Genomic DNA, 14,586 nt, shown 5'->3' with positions numbered 1-14,586 from the left:
CATTTCACAGCTATGTCATTGCAGATTACATAGTGAACATACTGCATCCTCAATAGCAGAACTATGAATATGAAAAAATGATTGACATTTGGTCCCACTTCTATCAATACAACATTTATTCAAAAGTTACAGTTGACATGAAATTCAAATTGTTCATCCGCTCTTAAATTATACTTCAAAGTAGTTTTTACTCATCCATGTTTTGCCTTACCTGACCATCCAGACCAAGATGTATTTGGATTAAAAATGAACCTTTGTTGAGCACACTTCAATAATTTGTGTTAAATCAGTTATGGGTATACCATAAAAAATACCACGCAGTGGAAATCTTCCCCAAGAGCATAATGTTATTTCTCAGCATAGGTACCAATAAAAGGCATTTCTGCACATTATGTATGACACTAATAGCTGTAATTTTGGTCACAACAGCACTTGGGCAGGTACAGCCATAATAATTACTCCACTGTAAGTAAATGACCCCTCGAGAAGGGTTACATTAGACAAAGCACACATTCACACGTAGCCAGCATGAGGAGAACACTCTAAAGCTACAGGGGGCGTTTAAATGCAGTAAGAGTACATTAATTACCACAAAGCGGGTGCTCAAGGGCCACCACAATAGGACCACGAGAGTGATATATGTGTAAAGTGATGGAAACAGACCTGAGGCAGAGGGCTGGTAACTAGAGTGGGAAACATGCACAGAATTGCATTCGAGTGGGGGAAAGAACAAATACTCCCAGATGGCCTTTTAAAGGTTTGCAGGGTACATTGTTTTTCTGGCAGTGCGCGTGGTTCAGAGGTTGAGGTGAGGACTGTGTGCATTATTTTGCAAAAGTTGCTTCATGGATCCCACGAATTTAATGCTCTAATGAGCCCTCAGCAACCACCAAGATTAGTCTCCGGTTTGTCATATATTTTTTTGATGGAATGTACTGTTTATTTTTAGGTTGTTTTGCTTTTGTTATTCAAATCACTGTCACTATCAATAAATACAGACAACAAGAGAACACTGATCCAAACAAGTCACTGATTCTCAATTATCTTTCAAGACTCTCTGTCTCCTCATGCGTCTCTCTCTCTCTCTCTCTCTCTCTCTCTCTCTCTCTCTCTCTCTCTTTCGCTGCACACCTTCACTTCTTTCATTCTGCTCTATTTCATTCACAATAAACAGGGGCGCCAGCTCGTCTGAAGCTCTGAAGCCTGCCATGGGGCATCTTACTACCTCCCCACCTCTGTGCGCCAGTACAAACACCTCACCAGAGAGTGGGCAGCACTGTTTACCATTGACAAAGCCGCACTGTGCCCATGAGGGCTACCCCATCTATCCCGGACCCGTCCAAAAGAAACCTGTCCTTGAAATATGATTGTCCGAGAGTGGAAAAATGTTTCCTCGCTTCAGAAGCGTATTAGAATTATTTGAAGAAAAACATTAGGAAAAGCTGAGCTGTCAAATCTGTTAGTAATTATACAGTGGCCTGGGGTGAGGGGCGGAGGGGGGAAAAATGGCGCTTTACTTTATATGCAAGGAGAGATGTTTAACGAAACACTAGCAGTTTTACTACACCCCCCTGAGCGCTCCCCTCTCTCCCAAATATAGAGGAAAATATTCTTTCCCCTCTTTGAAAAAGATAGTCTCTTCTGCTTATTATGTGCAGCATCAATTCAATAGAGGCTTTTTTCTCCATGTTTGCCTACATTCTTTTCCTCTCATCTATTACACCAGGCAGTGAGAGGAGGAGAAGTTATATCTCACAGAGCGGGGAAAACAGAAATGACAAGATCACTGAATGTGAAACAGAAAACCCCCTGATTTACCAGAAGCCAGTGAGAGGCGAAGTGTGAACTATCGCCAACTGTCACATTGTTAACAATGTCAGCTACAGAAAGGCGATAAACAAAAGTCATTCTCAAGCTGCTACTAACCCTTACTCTGGTCAGACCTTTAGAGAAGGTGACAAGAGAGAGAGAGAGAGAGAGAGAGAGAGAGAAAGAGAGGGACTTGGGTTCAGCCAAATGGTCTCCGTGGTTCGTGGCGGCTACTCAAACGACAGATCAAACATCTAAAAGGCCGCATGTCTGTCAGCACTGTCCTCAAGTTGAACTATATGCACACACACACAAGTGGTCACGCTCATAAAATCCTCTAGCTGGTGCTAATCTTAGCAATTCCACTGGTCCTCAATTTGATTTGCCATCATCGCTTGAATATATTTAAACATATCTCTCCACTTAACACCCCGAGACGACATCATCCAGCACTTGTCAGTACAAGTACAATACAGCGGGCCTCTGTAAAACTGACCTGGGGGTTTTCTGAAAACTTTCCACTTAAAACAGGAAGGGCAAAACAATATTTACTTCTATGAACTGAATGAAAATTAAAAAAAAAACAATAACACCTCCACTGAGGTCTACAGGTCAAGGTCATAATCAATATCCTCCTTTAACTTCCCCTCAGGAAAGAAAGAGGAGAAGGAGATACACTAATAGTGTGGATCTAGTAGGAGGTTTTCACCTGAAACAGTTTGCTAGTCTGTCATTTTTTAAAAGCCAGATGATATCAACATCATCTTCAGTAATGGGTGGCCTGACCGATCATGCTTTCCTGTATGCTCACAGGAAGTTCATTTTATCCTGTCTGAAATCGGCTCGATCTCTCCGTCTATCTCTTTTCTGCCTCTGTTCAACACGGTGCAGGTACACAGCTGAGCTCTTTGTTTCGAGTCTTATCCTGTCATTCCATCTCCAGGCACTATCAGCACTGCCCGCCCGGGCACAGATCTGTGTATACAAACAAGGCCACGCTGTCTCCACGATGGCAGTCTAAACATGTTTTGCTCCATCCCAGTCTGGGCTCCCTGGGCAGACATTACATGATTCTTTCTATTCTTCATAAACTGATGACCCATTTAAAAAGCCAGATGTGCACATAGGCACAATACAGCAAATCAAATTGGATAGAAATTTAAATCTCCCTTAAATAAAATGCCTACTGCTGCTGGTTTTGAGGTGGGGAGGGAATTCCTTCAGACATTTATAACTCCTAAAAACACATCAGACTTGAGACTGCAAAACCCCAAAAGTCAATGGAAGAACAAAAATTAACTAAGAAATAAAGCCTTTTTTGATGAATCATTGTAAAAACGGCCAAGAATTCAGAAATACTGAGTGGGCCATCTCACGATCTGTGACCACTAACACAAATACTCTGTGGGCCGTTTCCTTCCTTTTCACTTGTTAGTTTAAGTAGTCTGAGGCCGGGTGAAGCCTTTCAAGGGTCTACCTTTCCGGCCCTCTGCATCAAGGTCCACTGTAACTGAAATCACACTGCCCACCAACCCAGGTTACCATTCTGCAGCAGGTTAAAACTGAGGTAACACCAAAGGGCAGCATTAGCTTGTTCAGTACTGGACTAAAGGTGAGGTGTGTGTATCTTCTGACCTCTGCTGATCAGCAGGGTCACATCCAGAATATTGAGCCTGAGTCAGATGTGAAGATGAGTAGACGTCTCAACCTCAGGGGCTATATTTATATTTTTATAGAGTTTGTGTCACATTGCGAGATCGCTGACAAATCAGGGATCCACATGTACACGTGTCATGACATCATGACGTGACATTCACTGCTGCAATTGATTTTGCCATATGAGAATAGAGCAAATGTTTTTTTTATTATTATTATTATTATTTCCAGATAAAAACAGATTTGGTTTGGGCTGTGTATGCTTGTATGAGATTATGATTTATGTGGAAATAATTATTTCCAGAAAATTGTTGGCGTTACAATATGTACAAAACATTTACTGTCCCACTCAGCTTAAGTGCTTTGTCATAACACAGCTAAAGAGAAAATGAAGAACAGACATATTAAACAAATGGGCAAATAAAGATGAAATAAAACATGGAGTAAATAAGCAATAAAGAGGCAGTCGCTCTGTGCCAATATGGAGTCCCCTGAGGGAGAGGGGAAGTTTTACCACAGTGTATCGCCATAACCAGCCGGTGGATATCTATGCCTAGATTCATGATTCAAATGTTTTGGTAAATGGTGCCATACTTCAATTAGCAATGGCCAGATGAAGTCAGTATTATGAAATTATGAAAAATGATTAAAAAAAATATGAAAAATAAACAAATTAATTTTCCATATCCGTACAGCCAAATATGAGTCCAACAAACATACACACAGCCAGCCAAGTGCATGACAAATGAGAGGAAAGTGGTTGCTGATTTTGCCAAACCAATTTTGCCAATTTTAGCTAACTTTTCATGTCACATTCATCAAAAATATCATGCTACAAAAACAAATCATTAGTTTACATTTCGTCTGCCCTGTTAAGCACAACTATGTGCTCACACTGTCCTCTAATGGTGAAAGGATTAACAACATATTCTCAAAAAAGAATTTCAATGATTTCTGTAGACAGAAAATCAATTAGTAAATTAGCAGAGTAAAAAAAACAACAGTCAATTTTCAAACTGCATCAATAGTATCAGCAGATATTTTGTCTTTCACAAAAATTATTGAAATAGAAAAATAAATGTAATCATTGCTCCTCTGCGATGAGGGAGGTCATGTTGTATCTTGATGCAACAATGATGCATCTGGTAATATAGATCCAAACTGGTGGCCAATAGATAATCACAAATTCATATATTAGCTACAATTTAAAAAATCAGAGTCAAAACCAAAACGCCAGTAAAATCTGTGGTTCATTTCAGCACTTTTATTCATACAAAACTGTCAAACAAATTATTCAAAACGACAAGATAACAACGGTATATAATGATCATGTTTGTCAAAAATATAGAATTTGTCAGAATTATAAATCCTATAAGCTTGCATTGTAGACTTCAGAATCAACTCAGCATAAAGCCCATGGCTCAGGCTCAATCTTATACTATCCATCAATTCTATAGCCACAAGAAAGCAGTGCTGCAACATGCAAATCAACTGACAATCAATGAATGCAATGAATGCTAACACATCCCGGTTTAAATGGTATTTGGGGTATTAAACATTGTTAATAACAATGGTATATTATTATTATATTATTAATATTATATTATTATTAAATACCATTTAACTGTCATAACAATTGAGACAACATAAACACAAGATATACCAAAAGGAGCCATTCCAAGTGTTTTATAGGGATCTAGAATAATGATAACTCTCCCATTTGCTTGCATGCATCTTCATTTCTGCTTAGCCCCATATACTTATAATAACAGCATGGACACACATCCTACAACATACTGCCTTGTCTAATATTGATTAGATTTTACTCTTGTTTTTTTTGTCACTGCACTCCACAGACATTGGATTAGCTTTAAGTACTTTGAGGTTAGAATAGTATTTATATTTTGAGGTTACTCCAGACAATCCACAAAATTTTACCTAAAATTTATACTTGGCTTTCACTTTTTTTTGAGATCATATAGCACAGACGGCAGAGGAACTACATAATTTGGCACACAAACAACAAAATTACATCCCAGTAATTTTAGGCAAATCGCATTACAGGTATTTGCAGCAGCTATTTTACTTATGAGGCTTTCAATCGTTCTGTGCCGTTTAATGTCTCTGCCTTGAATGTAGATTGTATGATCGACTTCTGATTTCATTTGCAATACTACTTCGTAACCTTGAATGGAAGAGATTAGATTTGGTTGCCACACTGAACACTAACCCGGACAACTGCTTTGATAAATCCATACAAGTTTTCCACAAGAAATATTTGAAAACAAATAAATAAACAAACAAACCAACAAAACACTTGATCCAGTTTTGAAAAAAAGTGACCAAGCTCAAGCTTAAAGCTTCGATGCTCTCTGGTAAGCATTGTCCTCCGAGCATAAATAAAACTGATGCATTTTTGGGGAAAGCACTTCCTGTAAACAAGGTCTTCTCAGACACTCGCTGGGTGTCTTTACTTTAATCCAAACGATCATGATGCCAAACAAGAATGAAGAATGTGAGGAATGAACCACAAAGACAAAATCCAATAGTAAGTTTCATTCCTCAAAATATTTTTTTTTTGTCATAATAAAGATTTCTGCATTCATGTGTGCTGAACAGCATACAAAACAAAACAAACAAACAAACTAGCCTGTTTCTCTTTTGCGATGTACTGTAACTGTAAGAATTACGTATATGACCTTGACCTATAAGTTACATTCACCTCAAGCAGACTTGGACAGGAGCCATGTTTTTTGCCTCGGTGCATTCCAGTAAGTGCATCTCCATTCGGGTAAACATTGTATCATACATTCATCATCTATAAAACACACTAGACAAAAAAAAATGTGATTTATTGTGTTCATACTATCACAAAAGACCATCTACAATGTGCCATTTGTAATTAAATCCTCAATGGGCAGATAAGGTACTTAATATGTTCTTAACATCTCTGAATTCTTCTATTAAGTGCTTGCTTTTGGTCATGAAAGAATATGGCAGAGGCACCATGAAGTGGAAAATCTGTTTTGGATTACTAGGGCCTAAAACGGCATGTTCCAAAATTACCCAATGTCCAGCACACTGGTACAAAGCGGTCCAGCTCTGCTTCTGAGATAAAGTTCCATCTCAGACAAATGATTGCACTCTATGAGGGTAAGTGACATAACTATAACTGCTTTGCTAAGCCGTCTTCTCTTCGCCACACATCACATTACAGAGAGATTGTCCTCTTCTGACAGACTGAAATACAGACAGGGAGAGATATATCTAATGCTACTTAGATCTGCTTCAGAAGTGCACAGTAGCCTGCAGATAAACCCTGCTTGCAGAATGATTGGCATCTGCTTCATTGTCTCCATATACCCCATCTGTATTGCAGATGCACTTTGACCATTTTTACACAGTCCCGGTATCTGAACAAGACTGGCTACCACATAGGATTCTGGGTAAACTTCACTTCTGCTGGCCTCAGTGACACATTAAACAAACCCCACCTTAGGAGACCCTTTTTGAGAAAGTGGTTCAACTAGAAAGTCTGAGAAGCTCGTCCAGGACCCTGAATCTAAATTCCACTGAGGGAACGTCTTAAGTGCACCATGATATCTCACTACATGTTTCCAAAATAAGACATGTTTATGTGATTTCAACACGTTAGTGAGCATGAGTGTGTCAGAAACCTCACAAAGGTAATGTCCTGTCTCTGGAATGCCAGAAAGTCTGTGAATGTTGCAGCATTTAAGATAGAAAGTCAAAACATAACAGAGGGAGAAAGACAGAAAAAGAGTGACTCAGAGAGAAATAGTAAAAGAAAGAGAGACAGATGAGAAGAGAAAGAGAGAGAGGTAAAGAGATTGCTTGTTATTGAATTCTGTGTATGTGTTGGGTAAGTGTGTGTAAATGAGAAACAGAAACGATGCACGCTAAAGACCTACAGTAGCCTCCAGTGGGCTGCTGAACTTCCTCCCGTCCCGCCCTGCATGCCACGTTACGACCTGAAGACGTGCACGGCCCGCACCACGTACTGCCTGCAGATGGGGCACTCGCTCATGCGCTTGCCACACTTGCTGCAGGTCACCATGTGGCCGCACTCCAGCAAGACGCAGTCGATGGGCGAGTCCATGCAGATCCGGCACAGATTCTCCTCATCTCCTTTAGAACTGGCTGGCTCTGCTGAGACAGGAGGTGGTCACAGTTATTGTAATAATTGTATTATTACAAGAATTGTAATAATAGCTGCTTTCAGACCTACATGTAAGTCTGCATGTTCTGCGGCTGTCAAGCGATTGGGTCGAATATCTGAACAGCATAACCGAACTCTGAACTCTGTTACACTACTCCCCTCCTAGTATTTCCAACGGACATTATGTAAATGAGCTTGTGTCTGATCATGTGCGTGTTCAACCTGTTCAACCACACGGAGATTCTGTTAATGTGCGTCGGTGTCTTTCACACATATGACTGCATAATGTTAGCATCACCTATTTGAATCACCTGAAGGGTCGGACCCCTGTTTGACAAAGCTCTGCATATACTGCGGAGGACTGAAAGCAGCTATAGATTAAAGTAGACCTAAAGAGAGGACTTCAGTTTCCTACACTGTGACATAGCAGTTCCAATCATTCATACTGTTTCTCTATCCGTTTTGGCAAGTATTTGTCATTTTGGAGATGATTTGATTTGTAATTTCTTAGATGACTCAGATATTTGATGTAATTTCTTAGAGGACTTACTTCTTAGATGACAATTTAGGATGTTCACAATGAAAAGCATCTGTGAATATGGTAGGATGGTCATTTTGATCACTGATTATGTAAATGCCAATACTACATACCCGCTTCAGCTTCCAGTTTAGCATTTGTTACTGGAGAAAGAAATACAGATGGAATTCAGTAAAATACATGAAAAAGAACAAGATGATTCAACACTGAACTGACTCCAGTGTTCAACAGAACACTGAATTGACTGAGATAATCATCCAATTCATCCAACTAACAATTAAAATAGACAAAACAGAACCTATGAATGCTCAGGTTATATTTAAATTCAAATTTAAATGTAGACAATATTACTTAAATTTATACTGTGGAGACTGAACATATTAACACATTGTGGTTTAATACTGTATAATTTGAGAGATCAAACAGCTATCGCAGCAAAAGAAGTTAATGAATTCAATTAGTAGCACTAGTGAGAAAGCTTATGCCATGCAATTATTTTGTTTACTGTTCACAAGCCCAGTATAGACAAATGGCAGGTCAAATGCTGAACACTCTCATTTGTGCTAATTCTATTTTCCAACAACAAAATGTTCTACACCAGTGAAGTGGTATTAAAGAGGGGTTTTAAACAGATGAAGTGCTCAACAAGAGCCAGGAGTGGTGCCTCAGGAACTCAACAAGCACTAAGAGAGTCACCTCTGCTACCTCTTTTTCACAGGTTACTCACCCGCAGTTTCACAGTATGCAAAAATCACTAATTGAATTCAAGCAGGTGCACGCGTGAATATACTGTATTTTATCATCCAAAACGGTTCAGCTTTGCGCCAAGACCACAGTTAACTTGTCTTGGTGCTTTCTCTAAGGGTATCACGGATCAAGTTTAAGATAGGCTGTGTAAAGCGGCTTGAGACATATGCTTATGTTATGATGCTTAGTAAAATGTTATGAACTCACCCAGATTCTGCAGGTCTTTCTGGTCGTTATAGAGACGAGTGACCCGTTCGCTGAGCTCCCACTTCTCGCAGCAGTCTTGGTAGTTGACCAGGTTATGGGACAGAATCTCCTTCAGCTGCTTCACGCTTAGGCCGTCAATGTCCTCTACGCAGCTGAGGTCGGACAGGGAGGTCCGGTGCCCTGGAGCCAGCGCTTCCTCGCCCTCTGAGGACTGAAGGACACCCTGGGGTCAAGCACACCACTCTGAACACTTCTAACCTCATACCGATGACTGTGAGGATTCATAAATTAATGTTATCAATAATGGAAAGTTTGTAATAATTAATAATAATTCATGCTAATTTATGTTAATTACTTCTGTCAAGCTGATGAAACTTTAAAGGTGCGGCAGGTAACATTGCCTCGAAAAAATGCAAAGCAGGTACATGGTATAAATAAAACATTTCAAAAGAAATGGCTAACAGAATTCCCTTCTAGAGTCTGCGTATTACAAATCCATTGAATTGACCTCTTCGTCATCTTCCTCTTCTTCTTCCTCCCCCTCGTCCTCAGCCTCCTCTTCGTCGCCTTCTTCCTCCTCCTCCTCCTGCCCCACTTCCACTGCTTCGTCCTCTTCCTCCCCACCCTCTTCCTCCCCCTCCTCCTCTTCTTCTTCATCCTCTTCCTCCTCCTCTTCCTCCCCCTCATCTTCCTCATCCTCCTCTGTGAGCTGCTCCGATTCCAGCTCCACCAGCTGATCGTGCAGCGTTGGCGGCCCCTCTGCTGCGTGCTGGCGCGGCGCGGGCGGCAGCTGCGCGGCGGCGGCCATGTCACTGCTGCTGCTGCTGCTGCTGCTGGGTGGCGGCGTCTGCTGGCTCAGCACCAGCTCCACCAGCTCCTCCTTCTCGCGGCACATCTGGGTGGGCACCTCGTGCAGGTGGAGGTAGTCGCGCAGCTCGCGCACCTTTAGCCGCATGAGCTGCGCACGCTCAAACAGCGTGCCCTGAAAGCGCCGGCACGTCAGGCACATCATGCGCCGCCGAGGCTCCAGCTGCACCGAGCAGCGGCCGCAGAAGTTCTTCTTGCAGTCGGCGCATACGTGCTGCAGGACAGGAAGGGACGAGACAAGACGGCAGAGCAGAGACAGAGTTTCAGTGACTGAGAGACTGCCTATATGCAGGGACACTGTGAGAAATGTTGGGCCTTATGAAAGAATATAATATTGCCCCTCGGTCCTGATAATAATAATGTTGGTCATTATGCTAAATGAGGGCCGCCGGTCAGTGCGGGGCCCTTGGAAGTGTCCTACCTTTCCCCCAACACACTTTGCCCCTGTTTACATGTAACAAATTGAAATCAGCACATTCATGTTATTGTTGCTGGCTAGTCAGGTTTCGCTCTTTGTTTCTTGTGCGCACATTTCACTAATTTACTTGCCGTTTTTTGCCAGTACTAGTCTAGGTCCTTTACTCGTTATCTTTCTAATATGTTTTCCTTTAATTCCATTAGAGTACCATACATTTCATGAAAAAGAATGAGATTGTATTACATTACATTACATTACATTACATTACATTTAGCAGACACTTTTTGACCAAAGTGACTTACATATGTCAGCTATATTACAAGGGATCACATTGTCCCCAGAGCAACTTGGGGTTAAGTGCCTTGCTCAAGGGCACAACGGTGGAAGCCGGGAATTGAACCGACAACATTCATGTTATTGTTGCTGGCTAGTCAGGTTTCGCTCTTTGTTTCTTGTGCGCACATTTCACTAATTTACTTGCCGTTTTTTGCCAGTACTAGTCTAGGTCCTTTACTCGTTATCTTTCTAATATGTTTTCCTTTAATTCCATTAGAGTACCATACATTTCATGAAAAAGAATGAGATTGTATTAAATTACATTACATTACATTACATTTAGCAGACACTTTTTGACCAAAGTGACTTACATATGTCAGCTATATTACAAGGGATCACATTGTCCCCAGAGCAACTTGGGGTTAAGTGCCTTGCTCAAGGGCACAACGGTGGAAGCCGGGAATTGAACCGACAACATTCATGTTATTGTTGCTGGCTAGTCAGGTTTCGCTCTTTGTTTCTTGTGCGCACATTTCACTAATTTACTTGCCGTTTTTTGCCAGTACTAGTCTAGGTCCTTTACTCGTTATCTTTCTCATATGTTTTCCTTTAATTCCATTAGAGTACCATACATTTCATGAAAAAGAATGAGATTGTATCTGAGATCAGTGCAATGCAAAGCAGAACAGTCAGCAGTTCTTTCTTTTTCACTTCGTGCACATCCCCTCAAGTCATAGACCAATAAGAACATTTACTGGACAATGAAACATGAAACAATGTATTAGTTTCATTTTTGCTGTGCATTTCACTTTTTCGGTGGCTCATACAGTAGCCTTTTTTTTTTTTTTAGAGAAAATGCAACCTGCCCAAAGAAAACCCCCAGCCTTCCCTCAAGAGGGCATGTACCCCTGCAGAGTTCACAAGAGAAACCACGGCTTCCTGCCTGACACACGTTGTAGTATAAGTCTGATGAACTGGGTCAAACCGAAAAGACATCTGTTGTGACATCTGACAGATAGTGTGACATTTACCCCATTGTGAGACCAAAGCATATAGCGCTGTGTTTAAGTGACACAGTATGTTTTATTAGACAACAATGAATCAGTACATGACTCTAAACAGCTAAGGGCGTTTGGTTGAAAATTTTAATGTAGAACTTCACCATACTTCTCCAAACTACAGCCCCATTTTATAAAAATTCACATTCTAATACGTAGATATACAAGAAGGTAGCATCAACCTTACCTGTCTTGCGATGGTGTCAAAATGGCCCCCGCAGGCCTTGCACAAGTGTTCGGGAAACTCTGGGGTTGGGCTGAAGCCCGAGTTTGTAAAGGCCTGGCGCCATGAGCTGCCGTTTTCTTCCACTGTGGCGGTGATTCCAGTACAGAGCCAGCTACAACAGAAAGGCCTCATGCTCCTGCCTGTATAGGAAACAACAGCACACAACATCGCAACACACACACAACACACACACACATATCATTAAATCCAGTGACTGATCATGAACATGTTGTAAATGAAGCAACTGATACATTTTCACTGTCTGAATTAACTTCTGAGTATGTAGTAATATAATTAAATATTGCATGGTGGGATTCATTTCACATTTTCAACCAAAACATTTACCATCTTCCCAGACCATGCTTCTTTTATTATTTTGTATATTTGTACATATGATGTTTATCACTAGACAGTTAGGAGTGTAAAGGTATGCATATTCATGCCGAACCATTTAGGTACAGGACGTTCAATATAAATGTGTACTGTACGTATTGAATGCAGTCTTAAACAGTAATCAACAGCAGGCTTTTTTGCATGCGGGTCATGTTTAAAATTCAAGTTTTATAAAAACATATTAAGTGGCGGACATCAGTTTAGTTAATTAATGTCAAAAAACATCGGACACCTTTTGAAAATACTATTCCTGCTAAAATGTGCCGAGAATCAGCAATATTGTTAGTGGATGATAGGTTAGCAGTACTTACAGACTTACTGTTGCAAAAAAATAACCGAACCGTGACCCGAGGTACCTACCAAATCGTGTTTTTTGTGTACTGTTACACCCCTACTAGACAGAGACATGGGACAATTGGCAAACTGGAACGAATAGAACACTCTCTTGGTCACTTTTCTTTTGGCTGCAAAATTATGAGCAGTCTAATGACAGTCTTCTTTAAATAAACCAGTTAACAGCTGTCATTAGCAACTTCATTGGATGTTGCTCTCAACAAATCCGCATACAGGAATGTATATATGAAAGTACAAAGGAGATCAAGTTCTGTTAAGGTGTGGTCATGTTACTGACTTGGCTGATTACCATGGATAGTGCTACCTTTCCATGTTTCCTTAAAGACACTATAGCCTTCTGTTGCATCAAATAAATATATATATGAACATCTTAATTTGGTGGTTTCCTCGTTGGATAGATATTCATTGTGCCGTGCCACTTTTTCTGAGTCCTGGCAAACCTCTGCTATAGTTCTTAACATAAATATGAGTTGAATGTAGTGATACTGTATACATATATATATATATATATATATATATATATATATATATATATATATATATATATATATATATATATTTCCAAACGTATTCCAATATTAAAGTATTTTCTAAATGTGAAATAAACTTTACTGCATTCAGGCATTGTTAGAGTTGTGGGGTACAAAAGGACACCAAAATGTGGATGAGACTGAATGCCATTTATTGTCATGTTTATCCCCAAGAAAGGTTATGATGGCACTGCAAAGGAGTGTAGTTTTTTAACTGCTTGAAACAAACATGCACACGCACACATCCGCACCACTCCCACCACACACACACACACACGTGCGCGCGCGCACACACCAAAATCAAATAAGCTATTACATACATAAGATATTCCACACTCCATACAGATATTCCATATAACAATATCAATTACCATTGTGCTAATTGCAGGCAACTGGATTCTGTCTAGGCAACTGAGTGGCATAGCGACATCAATACAATTGCCCATCAGTAAGTAGACTACACGTTAAGTGACAAATGCAAGCGTTTACGCTGACATGTTTTATTAACGCGGTTGTCTTGTGCACAAGCTTGTAGATGCAGTTCTTCTACAAGTCTGTGGCCACCAGAACCGAAGACACCATAGTCACTCGCAGAAAAGGTTGTAGCCTAATACTGCATGCTACACTGTCCGTGTAGAATATTTCTTTTCGAAATGCGAAACGACCTTACCTAGATGACCCGGAGCAAATCTTTCTTGAAATTGCCATCTCCTTTGTAGGACTTTTCAGTGTAAAATAGCAATAAACGATCTTTCAAGTGAAGCCTAACGCTCATTTATCCTTAGTGGGCTCATTGTCCGACCACATACCGCAAGCAGCATCCCTTGCTGAAGGTGGGGAGATGTGACGTAATGGTTTGAAAAGGAAATGATGCAGTGCACAGGCAAGCGGCTCTTTGAGTCTAGTCTGGCGGGAAGATGATGTGAGGATTTGGGTATCAGTGGAATAAACTGGTGGAATATGAGGCCTATTAAAAGTGTTGGTTACGCATTCAGTATCTGTAGTCATCCGATTTCTGTTTAAGTTTTTACTGCCAGGAGGCTAAATAAGTGAAAGAGTAGCCAATTGATCATTAATCTGGTTCAATATATCCAGTGACAGAGGGAGCGACATTACATTCCTTGGCTTTTATCCTCATGAGGAAGGAATCCTTCTCTCTTGATTTGGGGTGAGGAGTTTAATATTAATTTATGAGTTTAAGCATTCATTTAATGTTCAAATGTCCGTGTGTTTCTTCAGGTCTACACTGAAAAGGCATTTACATCAGCAACATTGCAGTGATGTGTAGCTTAGTTGACACGCAAAAACCCACAATTTGTGGCCTAGA

At 40.5% G+C, this 14,586-nt stretch overlaps 1 protein-coding gene across 3 annotated transcripts; it reads right to left on the bottom strand.

The window, feature by feature from the left end:
• Positions 1 to 4,714: 4,714 nt before the first annotated feature.
• On the bottom strand, positions 4,715 to 14,081 carry zgc:171740 (uncharacterized protein LOC795694 homolog). 3 transcript variants are annotated; one of them, XM_042093691.1, is made up of 6 exons: positions 13,930 to 14,081; positions 11,944 to 12,122; positions 9,646 to 10,218; positions 9,138 to 9,360; positions 8,297 to 8,326; positions 4,715 to 7,635 (listed from the first exon to the last, which is right to left on the bottom strand). In XM_042093691.1, the coding sequence occupies exons 2-6, from the start codon at positions 12,112 to 12,114 to the stop codon at positions 7,451 to 7,453; spliced, it is 1,182 nt and encodes a 393-aa protein (XP_041949625.1). In that variant the 5' UTR covers positions 12,115 to 12,122; positions 13,930 to 14,081; the 3' UTR covers positions 4,715 to 7,450. The 3 variants fall into 3 exon arrangements, with proteins under 3 accessions (XP_041949625.1, XP_041949626.1, XP_041949628.1); XM_042093692.1 differs by having other exon boundaries at positions 4,715 to 7,632; XM_042093694.1 differs by having other exon boundaries at positions 9,138 to 9,348.
• Positions 14,082 to 14,586: the final 505 nt, after the last annotated feature.

This window comes from Alosa sapidissima, chromosome 5 (genome assembly GCF_018492685.1).
Source record: "Alosa sapidissima isolate fAloSap1 chromosome 5, fAloSap1.pri, whole genome shotgun sequence".
Taxonomy (NCBI): Eukaryota; Metazoa; Chordata; class Actinopteri; order Clupeiformes; family Clupeidae; genus Alosa; species Alosa sapidissima.
Note: the sequence above shows the minus strand (reverse complement) of the source record. Positions and strands in the feature narration are given on the sequence as shown.

What these genes read in the sequence shown, in the direction of transcription:
- zgc:171740 (XM_042093691.1), bottom strand. Translation starts at nt 12,114, where the DNA reads ATGAGGCCTTTCTGTTGTAGCTGGCTCTGTACTGGAATCACCGCCACA. An exon ending in TTGACACCATCGCAAGACAG is followed by an intron (nt 10,219 to 11,943) that starts GTAAGGTTGATG and finishes CCTGTCCTGCAG; the next exon opens with CACGTATGCGCCGACTGCAA. An exon ending in GAAAGACCTGCAGAATCTGG is followed by an intron (nt 8,327 to 9,137) that starts GTGAGTTCATAA and finishes TTCTTTCTCCAG; the next exon opens with TAACAAATGCTAAACTGGAA.